This window comes from Lottia gigantea (assembly GCF_000327385.1).
Source record: "Lottia gigantea unplaced genomic scaffold LOTGIsca_7, whole genome shotgun sequence".
Taxonomy (NCBI): Eukaryota; Metazoa; Mollusca; class Gastropoda; family Lottiidae; genus Lottia; species Lottia gigantea.
This window is the reverse complement of record NW_008710370.1, coordinates 4,092,824-4,110,186: the sequence shown is the minus strand read 5'-3', so window position 1 is coordinate 4,110,186 and position 17,363 is coordinate 4,092,824. Positions and strand designations below refer to the sequence as shown.

General features: G+C 33.0%; 1 protein-coding gene across 1 annotated transcript; it reads left to right on the top strand.

Moving 5' to 3' along the window:
* Positions 1-7,139: 7,139 nt before the first annotated feature.
* LOTGIDRAFT_107815 (hypothetical protein) lies at positions 7,140-16,539 on the top strand (the record flags this gene model as incomplete). Its single annotated transcript, XM_009065656.1, has 14 exons — positions 7,140-7,231; positions 8,004-8,120; positions 8,857-9,060; positions 9,468-9,557; positions 10,502-10,688; positions 10,890-11,060; positions 12,090-12,185; positions 12,520-12,637; positions 13,726-13,859; positions 14,201-14,280; positions 15,008-15,139; positions 15,334-15,438; positions 15,821-16,004; positions 16,414-16,539. Coding segments are annotated over 14 exons (1,836 nt in total), but the record flags the coding sequence as incomplete, so codon positions are not given.
* Between the last annotated feature and the right edge of the window lie 824 nt (positions 16,540-17,363).

Below are 17,363 nucleotides of genomic sequence, written 5' to 3'. Positions count from 1 at the left end.
AGAACTGATACTCATCAACTCTTGCACAAGAGCTCCTTTCCCCAAACATACCTTTTCTGGTATAATTAAGTCACAAGTTTTACGATTTCATCGAATTTGTACAAGATCTTCCGATTTCAACCAAGCCTGTACGATTGTTTTCTCAAAACTGAAAGAGTGTGGGTACTCTAAACGATTTTTACGAAACATAAAAAATTCCACCTTAGCACAGATAGCAGCTAAAAACAGACTTTATGCCGAAGTACCTCCAGGTTTAAGAAGTGCTCCATGTTTGTCCAGTAGATGCAAAACATGTCCCTTTATATCAGAAACTCATTATTTTGTAAGCAACTCTACGAATAAAAGGTACCCGATCCAGGAACATCTAACATGTGAACATTCGAATGTAATATATTTAATTTCATGCAAGAAATGCCCGAAACAATATGTAGGAGAAACTAAGAATAATTTACGAACTCGCTTTAATGCTCATAGGTCAGACATCAAATTAAAGAAAGACAAGCCTGTTTCTAATCATTTCAACCTCGACGACCATTCAATAGACGATCTCACCCTAATCCCAATTGAGCGTATAGAAATTGACTTGCCCGAAGATGAAACTACCAAATTCCGTCAATCTAGGGAGGCCCATTGGATTGAGACATTAAATACAGCAAGACCTATAGGACTAAATATTCATCATAATGTAGGCATAGCACCCTTTGTTTAATACAACAAGCAATCGAGCAAGCAAGATAGTTCATGCCCACTATAAGAGCCTTCAAGAGAAATTCCCCCATGTCTATAAGCAGAAAATGATAGTTGCATATTCAAAAAATAAGAACTTAAATGATAATATTGTTCATAGTAAACTAAAAACAATCAGTACATAACAGATACTATACTTCTCACCCATCGGGCGAGTTACTTTTTCTAATTTCAGATCAGAATAAGAACAGAAGAAAACCCAATATCAAGACCCTTAATCCTAATTTCTAAATAAAGTGTCTGCTCCACCCTAGGCCTGTACATTTGGGAGAATCAAACCCTCCCTTCCCCGAAAATTAAAAACAAAATGAAAGTAAGATTATTTTAAAAACAAAACGAAAGTAAAATAAAAAACGAAATGAAAGTAAAATGAATTTAAAAACAAAATGAAAGTGAAATAAAAATGAATTCAAATTCAAAAGAAAGGTATTTTCATGAATAAAATAATAAAACAGCTATGGCGCTCATGGGCCACCATAGTGCAGTAAATAACAAAAAGTGCAGTATCTAACAAATTAAAAGGCCTCGAACTAGACGTACTCTGTACAATATGTGAGCAATGAAGGGCATCGGCCATGCTCTACTTTATAAAGAAATCGGTGTGAGCCAACTTTAAGAAACAAAAAGATTACTGTCTAAAGTCTTTGAATGGCATTTAGCAATTGTGAGTACGATATATAGACACAGCTTTATGGAACAACAATCACTGCTTAAAGTTGGAAATTGTTTTTGAATCGCATGCATATGATAAACTTATCAACTTGTAATTATTCATATTCAAAAACAATTTCCAACTTTAAGCATAGTTAGTTATATGAACAATGTAATTTCTATTAATAAAAGACTCCAATACTAGCAATAGTTGTTTATTTAATCTTCAATTAATCTCTTTTTTAATTCATTTACTTTACTTCAATTATTTTACTTAATCAGCCTGTATGTTATTTTAAGAATTATATACCTCTTATTGTACCTGTTAAAATTTAATGTAATGTATCAATAAACCATTTTCTCTTGTGTGTTCTTAATAATAAGCATTAATGTATATATAGTTTGCCCATCACTTCTTCTCATTATGTGCCTGAGGACGACGGGGGAAACACGTCGAAACGTTGCATAAAACTTTAACCAGTGATTGTTGTTCCATAAAGCTTTGTCTATATAAAAAGATTACTATCTCTCTGATATACCACCAAATAACCACACTAACATACACTTGAAAACAGTCAAAATGTTAGAGAATTCTTCGCCTCTATAATCCGATTGTGGAATTCACTAGATCCTTTCTTGTATTTAAATTTCTTTTTTTTTTCAAATATTCAAAACGAAATGTGTTCTGAACGTCTCGCAAAAGTGCCAAATCGGCCGTAGGTTCCGATCTCGATCGGCGTGTGATAATCTCATCTTATCTCACCATTGGAGGTGTGGAAAATCCCTATGAAACAAGACCTAGTTTTTCTGACTCTACCCCAGTCGACAACTAACTGTCAACGGCTATATAATGATTATGTTTTATCTGTATATGTTTATGGGGAGAGACAATAATTAACCTGCTTCCAATCCCTTTCAGTTTTTTTTTTTTTTTTTGAAAAATGTATTGTTTTCACTAAATAAAAAATAAATGGAGACGCTACTGTTTACGTCAGAATGTCACTGATTTCCGGTGTAGAAAGAAATTCGGTTAAACTAACGCCTCTCATTTGGGCGTCCAAAAAGATTATGACCCCGGTTCAGGCGTTCAGTCGTGTATTTGGGTATGTTATGCTTGACAGATTACTTTTGCGATTTGTATGTTTTAAAGGGACAGTATGAAAACCCGTTAGGAATATGTACATATTCTATTAACGCCTATTTATCTACTTTTCAACTTGTATTTGATTTAAAGGCGTTTAATTATTTTTTTTTTTAAATATGTGGATAATTATTTATTTTCAGAAAGGTAGAGGTAAGATTTCGGGGCAGGGAGGGTTTGATTCTCCCAACTGTACAGGCCTAGGCTTCATTAAGAAACTGGGATCAGGAAATTCTGTTTTTTTCCGATTTGAAAGTTAAAAATATCCCTATTAAGGGAAACATATCTCTAGATTTTGGTGTATAGTTTTCACGAATTTGAGCTCCTAATCGTTCCAACCCATTAAGAAATAAGATCGCCTCTTTAAATAATAATCAGGTTAAAAAGGTCATGAATTTGGAAAAAAGGGTCGCTTACCGAGGACAATTTCAAACAGTCAAGATATTAATTGCATCCATGACACACAAGTTTTTCGGGTTCTGATCTTCAAGTTACAGAAATTAAGCACGGTGGTATGTAGACTATTATATTTTTGTTATTTTTTATATTATTATTTGAAGATTTAAATTCTAAGTTATTTTGAAAATATTTGAGCGTGATGAAAAATTAGCAAATTATATGAATGAATGGATTTCTTTTTGATGGCCTTTGAAATTTTCGTTTGATTTTTTTTCTAGAATTGCAAGTTATATAATATAAAACCTAATTTTCCCCCAAATCATCTTAAATCAGTAAACTCTAAACACATCAAATTATCAAAATGACACATTTCCGAAGACTTAAAATTCGGAAGAATTTTCATATGTGAAAGCATTAATGGGGCAATTTTTGTGTAATTTTGCAATACAGAGTTACACTGAAATTGGTGTTCGAAATCAATATTTCCCAGTATGCCAATCTGTTCACGTGATCGACCCAGCTGCCATTTTAAACTGACAGCGACCAAAGTCCAAATTGATGTGATTGGAGATTCTACGGACATAATTGTAACATAACATAAATAACATGTATGCCTATGCCCCATCTAGACTTGTGTTTCTTTTGTGTTTGAATATATATATATTTAACCTGTGTTGAATTGTTGAAATATTATTTCTTTATTTTGAAAATGATGTATATTCCTATTATGTGATCTCATTTCTTCACCCAGTAAAGTGTATTTAACACTTCTACAGTGTAAAGCTTACGCCATAATTGTGGGCCCCCTATATTACTAACACCAGAATAATGGGCCAAAATACTACACTACACTACGTAACACGATCTGGGGTGTAATCAAAATTACCACCAGTGTAGCGTTTTAGATACACCCACTAAAGTGTATATGATACACCATATTAGGTATAAAGCAGCACCTATTTAGGTGTAAAGTCTGTTTATAATTTTAACAGTGTGTAATCGTTCTTCAAGTTCGTTAAAGCCCCATGTTCAAAATTGGTTACATTTACCACATGTATATGTACACCAAAAGCAAACATTCAGGATACTATTGTCTATCGCGCTGTCGGGTGGTTTTCAACAATTTTGATAGCCTACGCTTACCGAGGTCAAGACGTTCACGAAAGAAAAAAATTGAGTTTAAATATTTGCTGGAATTCTTCAACCAACGATAAAATTGGTGAATTAGACAAAGGTTTTTGACGAGGTAATAAAAGTCAAACCGCGATCCAAGAGTCATTTTAAAATATTCCCTCTTTCTTGATCTACTTCGGTATATAGCAAACAGCGGTCACTTAGGCCCTACTACTATCTTGAAGAATAATGTGATCTTCTCCTGGTATATCTTCTCCTTATTGACCGGCTCTCAAAAAGAAGTTAAATGCTTCAATAACCCTTTACTCCAACTATTGTCAGCTTTGTCTTTCCTCAATCGACATGCATCCAGTGGAACCTTTTCAATTTAGACTCAAGGACACGGTATGATTAAAAAATAAAAAATAACAAGTCTCTACTAATTTAGCTCATTATGAATTCATTATGAACATGTGAGACGAACTGCCATTTTTCCAAGTCATTAGACCACCTGTAATGTCTATTCATATAAGTATTAGCATTTTCTTTTTCATAAATGAAAATAAGCGCACATTTTTTAATAATTGATAAATAATTTTGACAGGAATTAAAATAACCATTGCAGGTTAGCATAACACCTAGATAATTTAAAGATTTGACACATTCTACAGGTACCTTATTTTTTAATAAAGCGACAAGACTTTTATTTTCAGTCAATCCCCATTTCACACAATATTCATGTAATCTAGTCGAAGATGCCTCAAATCCAAAGCTGTTAATGTCAATGGTCAATTTCTGAACAAGTTAAAATCATTTATATACAATAGGAATAAAAGTAGCGAGAGGTTATCACCTTGCTTCATCCCAGCAAACGATAGGAATAGGTGCGACAATGATCCACAATGTTGGACACAAATATTGACATGGTTATACATATATTTTATACATTGAATCAGTTTTGCGCAAACATCCTGTTCTTTCAATTTAATGAATACAGGATTTCTATTTAGCCTGTCAAAACATTTACTGCAGTCAACAAAGCACCAAAATAATTGTTTGCCTCCTGAGAACGTTTTGGTTATAATTGATTGTCTGTTCTCTTGTTTGCCTAGAATCCAAATTGGTTCTTAATCAAAATGTTGTTATCGTTAGCCCATTTGAATAAGGGCTTTTAATTATGATTGAGAATAATTTTCTTATAGTAGACTTCATAGTGATCCCCCTATACAATTGTTGACGTCATTTACATTAGCCTTTTTAGGGACAGGTACAAGAACACATTTTGACCAATTCTGTGGTAATATGTCATTATTAAACACATAGTTGAATAATTTACATATACATTTGATTAAACATTTGCAATTTTCAATTTCGTCTACAGTTATCTCGTTATCAAGGTAACCGTCATGAACATGCTGTGGTTGTACTGTCGCACAAAAGTGTTCAGCGAAACCTTATTCGCCCCCCCAAAAAAAATACTAGTAAAATATTGGACCTCCTGGTTTCTAAATAAGATGAAACACTTCGCTTCGGGTTTTTGCATTTTTTAAACCCTTTCCATCGAGATGGTAGTTTTAAATATCATGCAGACCATCGTTCGTCTTTCATCCTATACTTAGGCCTATTAATCATGCTATCGATGCAAAAATCGTGAAAATTGATCCAGTATAAGGAATGAATGTGAATCTTTTTAGCTTTCTGGAAAGAGAGGGTTTGATTCTCCCAAACGTATAGACCTGGGATGGAACAAATACTTCATTAATAAAATGGAATAAGCAATCTGGAACTGTTTGGGTATTTCTCTTCTGTTCTGATATGGAATTAGATAAAACAATAACTCGCCCAGTAGCGAGATGTTAGATTGTTATGTGTGACGGAGAAGAAATCACTCAAAAAAACTCATTGTGTATCTATACTGTTTTACAGGAATCTTTATTAAGTCAACCAGCCATGCCATCCCCTGATAGTCTAACTAGTAAACCTACAGACAATGATGAGGTTAGTACTTCTTATAAACCTTTAGTAAGACAACACAGCTACATTTTTTATATGATTCTTGATGAAAGTTGGATGAAATTTGTTTATGTATATTGATGAGATCATGTAATAGACTATAATAATAGGGACAGGTGTGTCATTTTGGTGTGGGATTTAGTCTTGAATAAATGTATAGTCTTCAGAAGTACTAGAAATGTACGAAAATCGCATAATTCGTTTAAAAAGGATTTCAAACTTGGAATTATACTCACTATTTACTTTTATGTCTTTTCTATATATCACAGAGTATCTTAAATTGACGTTAACATAACGGATAATTCTTGACAAGCATGGATTTGAAGGCTCAAATTCCCATGGTGAGCTGTGAACACTATCACTGGCCTAGCTTAACAAATTCCGCTTTGAGACTGAAATATGATTGATAAAAAAAATGGCGCATCTGTCCCTTTAACACCTGCAATGGAATTTTCTGAAGTGGGTTTCTGTGCGATCGTTTGTTTGTCAAAGCCGTCTGATTTCAGGGATTCGTACGCGGTCCATATACTAGTATAATTTGCAAAAATATAAACAACATCGATTAAATATGAAAATTATAGTAAAGTATAGCAAATAGATAAATGTAGATTTGGTTTGTCAAATCCTAACACAGTTATTTAAGAACTACTTGATCTGATAATACTTGAGAGCATCATCCCACCCATGAAAGAGTCGACACCCAAATATTCAGATTATTGAGTGGTTGTGCTGGCATTGGAAGAACTGTTACACCAGCCTTACATCCAAGAGACATTTCAAGCCAAAAGCTTGCGATGACTTAAAAAACACCAAACAATTACTGCTTGCTCCTACTGGAAATGCAGATTATAATATTAAGGGTAACACAATCCATAGTGCACTGTTGATACCAGTATCCTAAACATATTTTGGTTAGGTTTGAATTTGATTCGACAAGTATTCCTGGGTTATAGCCCTAGATATACAGTAAATATGGGGGTATTTCATCTGGATAATACGTTCCTACAGCAAATCATAACTAAGAGCTTAGCAATAATTAACCTATTACTAATCTGAATTATTTCAGGTAAAAAAGTCGGTGACAGAAGAAGAACTGAGTGCAGCCAAAAAATGCTGGCGAGATGGTGTAGCTAAATTACCAGAACTTAGAGAGAGAAAACATCCAATGTAATTAAAGTTGTAGTTATAACAGTAGTTAAAATTGCAACTTTAAAGTCAATGCAATGCAATGTGCCATTATAGATGATTTGGCAGGGCCAATTTTATAAAAATTCAGAGAACAGTAAAATGCTCTTTAAAATCGTTTAGCTGCAGTTACAGTGATATGTATACAGAACTCTATCGAGACCTGAGATATTTTCAGTGTTATATATATGTTCCTATCTGCCTCTATTTCAGCCTTTAGATATTTTGAGTCGGCTGGGGTAGAGTGAGAAAACATACACAACGTTCCCAAGATGCGTTTTCTCTAATATAATATTAAATTACGTTTAAGTTGACTGTAAATCTGTGTTGGGCATCACCTTAACTAACTTTCGACGTGACTCTTTGACCTTTTGGCTGTGCACGCAGTTTTAGATGGCAGTTTTAGATCAGTTTCGTTATAAAACACTTTGATGGAACCGGAGACCTGACATAAGTGGTGTAGGGAGAACATGATCATATGACAGAACTACAAAAAATATTTATCTTTCCAAATATATCTGAGTTTTGCAGATCCGATGTATCTAAATAGGTTTAATACTCCCGCACCTGCGGAGATGCTTAAAGTCCCCATTTAACGGGGCCAAGTTTTTCTGTCTCAACACCAGTCGACATTTTTCTAAATAACTATCAGAGACTGGCATAGAGACGGATGTTTCTAAACATGATGATGACCATTCTGACCATGTAAAATAAAGAGATTATTAGTATTATTAGTATTATTATTATATTTTAGTTTGCCAGTACCAGGGGAGAGGAATATAATGATATGTAGTGCCGAACCTTATGTGAATAATGTACCACATCTAGGTAATATTATTGGTTGTGTATTAAGTGGTGATGCCTTTTCCAGGTAAATTTTCCCTCCCAAGTATTATCTCTTTGGGCAGCGAACGAAAAAATATCGGGCAACAACCCGAAAACAATTCATGGGAAAATTTTGGGCAAACCAACATGACTTCGGTCATTACGCCTATGGTCATTAATTTTGATTATTTTGATTTTGAGAGTTTACTTCTAGACCAATTAGATTCTTCTAAACAAAATATTGCGGGAAAATGTTTGAATTATTACTTTATTGAGCTATAATAGTTTTCAGAGAATGAATGGAAACAATTTCTTCTATAATCTTTACACCTCATCTGAATATCTTTATTTATATGAAATGAGATGCGAATCAGTGATTTGGCAATTACGACTCCACCAATGAATTATGTCACCTTCCATTTCGCCAGTACCTGAAAAGTCCCACTTGAAAACTTCGATAATTCCTTAAAGATGGTCGGAAGCTTTAGAATTCTCTGAAATCTTTTATGAATATTAAGGAAACATGCTAGTAACTTTTTGTCAAGTTTCATATCATTGGCTTATCGAAAAGGGAATCGATGCTAAACTGCAACATTTTCAATAATTCAATGGAGGTCGCCATTTTCAATCAACATCCTTTTACACCAAATGTTATGAGATTACTGATTGGATAAACTGAATTGACGTATGGTCTGCCAGGGGAGGTCTCTAATGACCAGAATATAGGATTGTGCATGCAACGGATAGATATGGTTAAAGATAATTACAGCTTACATTTTCAGATACTGTCGACTGCGGAACTATAATTCTGTGTATTTGTGCGGAACTGATGAATATGGTACAGCAACCGAGAATAAAGCATTAGAAGATGGTGTAACACCACAAGAAATTTGTGATAAATATTATAAGTTACATACAGAGATCTATGATTGGTTCAATATATCTTTTGATCGTTTTAGCCGTACAACTTCTACTGAACACACCGAGTAAGAATTAACAAGAAACCAAATACATGTACCTATATAATTTTTCTTCCATCCATATAATCAATGTAAAGAGGTTTTCTAAATTATTTATGTGTATCGGGGACAAAGGTAGTATAAATTTGCACCATTCCAATTTTCAATCAGACGTCTGTTGTTCCTGCAATTCCACTTCAACTAAGCGTTTTATGACGTCACTAATCGCGAAGTCCTTATGTGATAAAGCATAATTGTAACTTAACAACGGTAATTCCATAAATCCATTTAACAAACGTAATTAATTGTTGTGAAAAAAAACTTTTAAAAAGTAAGTGTTTTTCATTACAAATTTTGGTCTAGTTTCAAAACACGATTATTTTTTGGGTGATCCTAAGATTAAGATTCCTTAAAGAAATTTTTTTAATTTTCAGAATTGTTCAAGATATATTTTGGAAGTTATATAATAATGGTTATATCATAAAAGACTGGGTAGATCAATTACATTGTGATAATTGTAACAGGTAAAATGTTGCTTTCCATATAGCTTATCTGTGACCAATATTATGCTATGTTTTTCGGACACGATTTAAAATTATTTGAATATACATGTAATTCATTCATAAACCACATAAAAATTGCTATGGCACGGCCATTCATTTGTGAATTTTTCGTGACTTCATTGACGCCCACATGAAATGTTTTGTATGAAAAACTATGTTTAATGCCTGTTATATTCTAAGATAGGCGTGTGTACTTTGTGAGTGGTTTACGTACTGTATTTAAAGTGATGTCTGGTGTATTCTAGATTTCTAGCTGATAGGTTTGAGAGTGGTATTTGTTCTATATTTAGTGTGATGTTTGTTGTTTCTAGCTGGTAGGTTTGTGTGTGGTCTATGTACTATATTTAATATGATGTCTGTTGTCTTCTACGTTTCTAGCTGATAGGTTGGAGATTGGTATTTGTACTATATTTAGTGTGATGTCTGTTGTATTCTATGTTTCTAGCTGATAGGTTTGTGAGTGGAATATGTTCTATATTTAAAGTGATGTCTGTTGTATTCCAGGTTTTTTAGCTGATAGGTTTGTGAGTGATATTTGTACTATGATTAAAGTGATGTCTGGTGTATTCCAAGTTTCTAGCTGATAGTTTTGTGAGTGATATTTGTACTTTAATAAGTGATGTCTGCTGTATTCCAGGTTTTTAGCTGATAGGTTTGATAGTGGTACTTGTACTATAATAAAAGTGATATCTGTTGTAATCTAGGTCTCTAGCTGATAGATTTGTGAGTGATATTTGTACTATAATTAAAGTGATGTATGTCGTATTCTTGGTTTCTAGCTGATAGGTTTGTGAGTGGTATATGTTCTATATTTAAAGTGATGTCTGTTGTATTCTAGGTTTATAGCTGATAGGTTTGTGAGTGGAATAAGTTCTATATTTAAAGTGATGTCTGTTGTATTCCAGGATTTTAGCTGATAGGTTTGTCAGTGGTATATGTCCTTTGTGTAGCTATGATGATGCTAGAGGTGATCAATGTGATGGCTGTGGTAAATTAATTAATGCTGTAGAATTGATCAACCCTAAATGTAAATCTTGTACCAACATCCCAAAAGTAAAAGCAACTCAACATTTATTTTTAGATTTACCCAAGGTAACTAATATTATATAAACTAAAATCTCTTTACATTACATCGGTCAGAATTGGGTCCAATACACAAAATATTCAGTCCATGGAGACAATGTTCAACATGAAGACAACCAAAACCCCGAAAACTCCAATCTTACCACTACTGTTTGTCCAACTATGAATATTGGTATAAACATAGTTCAATTCCATAGTGTTTTATTACAGTTAGAATCTGAGTTTAGACAACATATAGACAAAGTTTTCGACAATGGTATATGGTCACAAAACGCTAAAGTTATAACTAATTCATGGATTCGAGATGGATTAAAACCAAGATGTATTACCAGAGACTTAAAATGGGGTATACCAGTACCATTAGAAGGTTTTACTGATAAGGTATATGATTGACCTTACACACTTCTAGTTGTCCAATATGTTTACTATGTACACAAATACTATTAACCATTTTTGTTATGGAATACCAGGTAGACAAACCAAGCTACAACTTGCTATTAAATGTTCTTAAAGCTATCATGCTCTTATAAAGCTAAAATTGATTAATGAACAAAATATATAAAGACTGTCTGTCCGTCTTTTGACCGCCGTATTTAATACTATCACCCGTCATTCATGTTGAAGAATGAGGATTATTCTTGAAATATTACAGATGATTGTGCTCGTAGGCCTATATTAAAAAAATCATATTCTTGCTCGTGAAATTTAGCCTCATGTGATATATTGTGAGTATATAACAAAACACAAGAGAATACATTATGGTATATAATAATTCTTTAATAACGTTTGAACACAATTTACACGCCGTGTCGTCATCGTTAGAGAATATCTCCGCTTCTAAATGTCGGTCAATTCAATTCTCATATTATACTGTGACTATTTTAAGTAGGCTGATACTGTATCACTATTTCGCTATTTATCCATATGAAAACTACTAACCGAAAAATCATCTTCTCTTCAACTATTACATATTTCTAGTGTGTTTTTCTTGATATAGTAAACGTCGAGTACTGAAGTTGAAAAAAATATAATATGATGTCAAATATTTCTGGTGGCGACCGCCGACCAATGAGCACGCTTGAACATAGCTATTTTTACGTTTAGTTTTGTTGATATTAACATGAAACTATGATTTTATATGTATAGGCAACATATTCCAATAAAAAAAGTTCTTTTAATTAATTAAAATTCGCCGAGTTATAAAGCTGTCTGGATATTTACCAAAATATTCTTACCTGTTGGCCTCAATTTCAATGATTGCTTATTTTGTCAGATTCTATGTATTCCTGACAACCAAATTACCAGGGATACCAGATTGGCAAACTCATTTACAGATTGGAGTTACGAGATGCCAAACGATTCCATATTTCTAATAACATAGTAGATTTTGACCATGATTTAATATTGTAGGTATTTTATGTGTGGTTTGAAATAACTATTGGTTACGTCTCTATAGCTGCTACATATACTAAAGATTGGGAGAAATGGTGGAAAAATCCTAATGAGGTATAAATAGTTTTACTGGTCCATGTTTAATATGATCGAAGTGAGCATGAAATGAATATGAAATATATTATAGTAGATTGATTTAAGTGATACTTTAATCTGAATCAGCGAAGGGTATAAGTTGTGCAATACCAAACAAATTATCCCAGTTAGTCTGTTTGATTGTAGACAAGTGACCCAAGTAAATGTGTGGGTTGGGGTTCCTCCCCTGGGAGGTACTACAAATCGCACAGTTCCTTCAAAAATTAGAAATTTTACTCATTATTTCTATTTATATGTCTTCTCTATATATTACAGAGTATCTTGAAATGACGAGTCGTCATTGTCTTTGTAGGTTGAGTTGATTCATTTTCTGGGTAAAGATAATGTGCCATTCCATAGTGTTATATTTCCCTGTACATTACTAGGAGCTAATGATAACTTTACATTGATAAGTCATATGTCAGCTACAGGTTAGTGTTTTTGATTTACTTACAAATAGTCAGGGATGTCAGATACAGGCTAGTGTGTCTGAATTACTTACAAATAGACAGGTATGTCAGATACAGGTTAGTGTTTCTTTTTCACTTACAAATAGACAGTGATGTCAGATACAGGTTAGTGTGTCTGATTTACTTACAAATAGATGGGTATGTCAGAAATAGGTCACTATTTTTGATTTACTTACAAAGAGATAGGTATGTAAGATACAGGTTAGTGTTTCTGATTTACTTACAAATGGACAGGTATGTCAGATACAGGCTAGTGTTTTTTGATTTATTTACAAATAGACAGAGATGCCAGATACAGGTTAGTGTTTCTGATTTACTTACAAATAGTAAGAGGGTGTCAGATAAAGGTAATTTCTTTTATTTATTTATTTATTTATTTATTTACTTACAAATAGACAAGGATGTCAAATACAGGTTAGTGTTTCTGATTAACTTGCAATTAGACAGGTATGTCAGATACAGGTAGGTGTTTTTGATTTAACTACAAATTGTCAGGGATGTCGTATACAGGTTAGCATTTCTGATTTACTTACAAATAGACAGGTATGTCAGATACAGGTTAGTGTTTTTGATTTACTTACAAATAGACAGGTATGTCAGATACAGGTCACTATTTTTGATTTACTTACAAAGATATAGGTATGTCAGATACAGGTTAGTGTTTTTGATTTACTTACAAATAGACAGGTATGTCAGATACAGGTCACTATTTTTGATTTACTTACAAATAGACAGGTATGTCAGATACAGGTCACTATTTTTGATTTACTTACAAATAGATAGGTATGTCAGATACAGGTAAGTATTTCTGATTTGCTTACAAATAGACAGGTATGTCAGATAAAGGTAACTATTTTTGATTTACTTACAAATAGATAGGTATGTCAGATACAGGTTAGTGTTTCTGGTTTACTTACAAATAGACAGGTATGTCAGATACAGATCAAGTTTATTTTTTGTATATATACGTCTGCATGATCGAATAGTGTGAACTCTGGTTTTGTTAGGTTCTGTTTTAATATTCATATATACGTATTTATATTTTGTAGAATTTTTGAATTATGAAGATACAAAGTTTTCTAAAAGTCGAGGTGTGGGTGTATTTGGTGATAATGCTCAAGATACAGGAATACCAGCTGATATCTTTAGATTCTATCTTCTGTTTGTTAGACCAGAAGCGCAGGTAAGGCATCAACTTGTTTTTAGTAAAGAATACTCTGCGAATTCCGACTTCTGAGTATTAGGACATTCTGAACATTCCGCATTCAGTGTTAAGCTCATCAACACTTAGACACGCACAATAATCGACGGATTTCTATGAATCTTGGGGAAATTATTTATAATGAATAAAAAAGAAACCCGTTTTGCCAAATATACTTATTTAAAATCAAAGCTACCAGTGGACGTATATTACCTTGTCTGTCAAGCAAGCTACACTATTGATATTTTTCATTTTTTGTCTTCTATAAATATCAATATATATGTATTTGCTAACTGTTTTTGTGCTGTTTTGTTATTTTGTAGGACACTGCATTTAGTTGGGATGATTTTTTGTTGAAGAATAATAGTGAACTGTTAAATAATTTAGGAAATTTTATCAACCGGTAAGGATGACATTGCAGTGATAACTTTGTCTATATTCTATGTAAACATTGTCAAGCCAAGATGGTTTACACACATTCAGCTCCCATTCAAACAATAAACATGAAAACTCCACTTTATTTAACTGTAGAATAAATAGGTTTGTAACATAAATAAAATGATTGACAGCTTATTACGGCATTGATCATGTTATCGTGTTATCCAATGATGTAGAAGCACAACAAAATTGACTGGTTGTACCATACCTAAGCTCCACCTACTTTCATGTTAAGTTATCCAAGTATGCAACAACAACAATTTGCTGATAATAGGCCATGCTTTTCCCCAATCACACATTTTAAGCAAATTATTCTTAAAAACAAGAAAGAAAAAAAAGCTATTTATGATACAAGTCATATATTCTACGTGTCTTACTCATTAACATATTTAAACAAAATGTAACAGATTCGTTTGTTTAAATATGTTAACTCGTTAGAACCGTACTTTACAAAAATAACTCCATAACTGCTGAAAAATAAACAGGACTGATCCTCTAAAGCCTGAAGCAATGTGTCTTCAAGCTTGTGCATTTTAGATAAAAAGAGATGTTTGATGTAGCTATGTATAGAAAATTTCACTTTTTACCCACATCATAGACTCCAATGATTATTTACCCAATATTACAAAGAAATGAGACAAAATATCATATCTACTATCTTTGAATAGTTCAGACCCTTGTCCATGTTTCAGAGGACTGGCGTTTGTAAGTAGCAGTTTTAATGGCACGATACAAGAGATAAACTTAACATCAGAAGACTTACAGACAGTGGCTTTAATTAGTAGAGAATTAACTATATATATACAGAATATGGAACAGGCAAAGTATGATTTTGATTATTTTTTTCACTCTATATTTATTGAAATCATGCTGTAGAGAACTGTATAGAAGAATAAAGAATATAATCATTTCAACAAAGCAAGTTACTCTTTCTTTTAGCGCACTATTGCTGCAAACACTCCATACACAAGAGCCAGCACTGTAACAAAACATTATGATTTATAATTATATTTTTCAGATTACGTGATTCAATAAGAAATGTATTAAGTATATCAAGATTAGGAAATGAGATGATGCAGGTCAATAAACCATGGGTTTTGGTAGAAGGTACACCAGACGAAAAGTAAGTTATTACCTTAACAACTGTTGATGAAGGCAAAAGGCGAACCAATCATGGAGGATTCTCTCGCAGCTAGTCCTTGGCCAAACCTCTTGGCATTGATATTTCCCGGTTATTAGTACCTATTAGCAGCTTAAACTGCTGGAATTATGAATAAAGATGACTTTTTCAATGCTACTAGACTTTCACACGCCGAACAAAATTAGAACCCACGACACGAATATGTTAGACAATGCTTAGCAAATGATGTAAAATTTCAACCGCTCTGTCAGACTGTGCTATATATTCCAATTATAAAAAATAGCTGTTTTGGCTCATTAACAGTGTCACTTTCACCTAATAAAAGTTCTTTGGTAATACATGCATCAAAGTATTGTTATTTCAGAGCAAGAGCAGGATCAGTTGTAAGTTTAGCTGCTAATATTGCATGGTTGATTGGAGTACTGTTACAACCCTATATGCCTTCAACTAGTGAAATCATCTGTACACAATTAAATGGTAACCCTAAAAATATGGTGATACCAACTCAATTTATACCAGTGTTGAAAACTGGCCACAAGATTGGAAAAGTAAGTTTAATTGAGATTTATATCCCCTTGTATACAGTGGAAAGGTAAGTTTAATTGAGATTTATATCCCCTTGTATACAGTGGAAAGGTAAGTTTAATTGAGATTTATATCCCCTTGTATACAGTGGAAAGGTAAGTTTAATTGAGATTTATATCCCCTTGTATACAGTGGAAAGGTAAGTTTAATTGAGATTTATATCCCCTTGTATACAGTCGAAAGGTAAGTTTAATTGAGGTTTATATCGCCTTGTATACAGTGGAAAGGTAAGTTTAATTGAGATTTACAATATATATATTGAGAAAGACAATATTGTTAATTTCAATATGAAGGTTTGGTACAGTAGGTTTAGATATTCTTATAATGTGTTTGCAATCTTATGTCATTGTGTTCTTTTATTTTGTCTTCCAGCCGACTCCGTTATTCCAGAAAATAGAGGCCTCACTTATCGAGAAAATGAAGAAAAAATTCCAAGGAAAACAGGAAAAGGTGGGTAGAAATGATTTTCTCTCTGAAACTCTATGTGTGAAATACTGATCAAGGGAAAAGTAAGGATAAAAGTTGCACATGGATTTATTGAAGTAAAATGGGTTTTTTATCAAATGTTTTTTATGAATATAATATTTTTGAAATCTGCAGCAACTCAACCAGAGTTAAAACACTCCATCCAATTTTTTTACTTCTTTTAATATCAAACTTGATAATGACTATCTTGTGATGGACTTGTTTAGGTCTTCCTTTACTTAGCAGTGCTGGGCTGAAGTCATATTGCAGGCATAATGTACCATGTAATATAATACTTTCATTACCTGATAAAACGTTATTTCCTATTTTTAACCGAAAAAAATCCTTTTTAGGGTAGAATGCAAGAGTGTTGAAAAAACAAAAAGCAATTGACAAAGAGGTAGCCGTGTTATTAGGTTTGAAGAAACAATAGTTATTAGCTCAGGGTTTTAATCCAGCAACAGTTTCCAGTAAGAATAACAAGAAAGGAAAGGAGAAATAGACTGTTGTCTCTGGACACCATACCAACCTTCTATATTATAGCATATTAAAGAATGGTAAAGAGGTTTTCTAGCTTTTTTATGTGTATGGGGAACACTTTTGACGTCTTTTTGGGACATTCCAATTATTCGTCAGATGCCTGTGGTTCCTGCAATTTCAGAAAGAGTAAATCGGAAGTGACGTAGAGAATTTGTGATCTACCACCAGATCACAATAACATAACATGATGACGGTATTTCTTACTAAAAATTCACATTTTGCTTCGACGTTGCCTTATAGAACTCTTTATTATACGTCTTATATTGCTTAGTTTTAACAGATTGGAAGAGTTGTATGATATCTGTGCAAAACAGCCT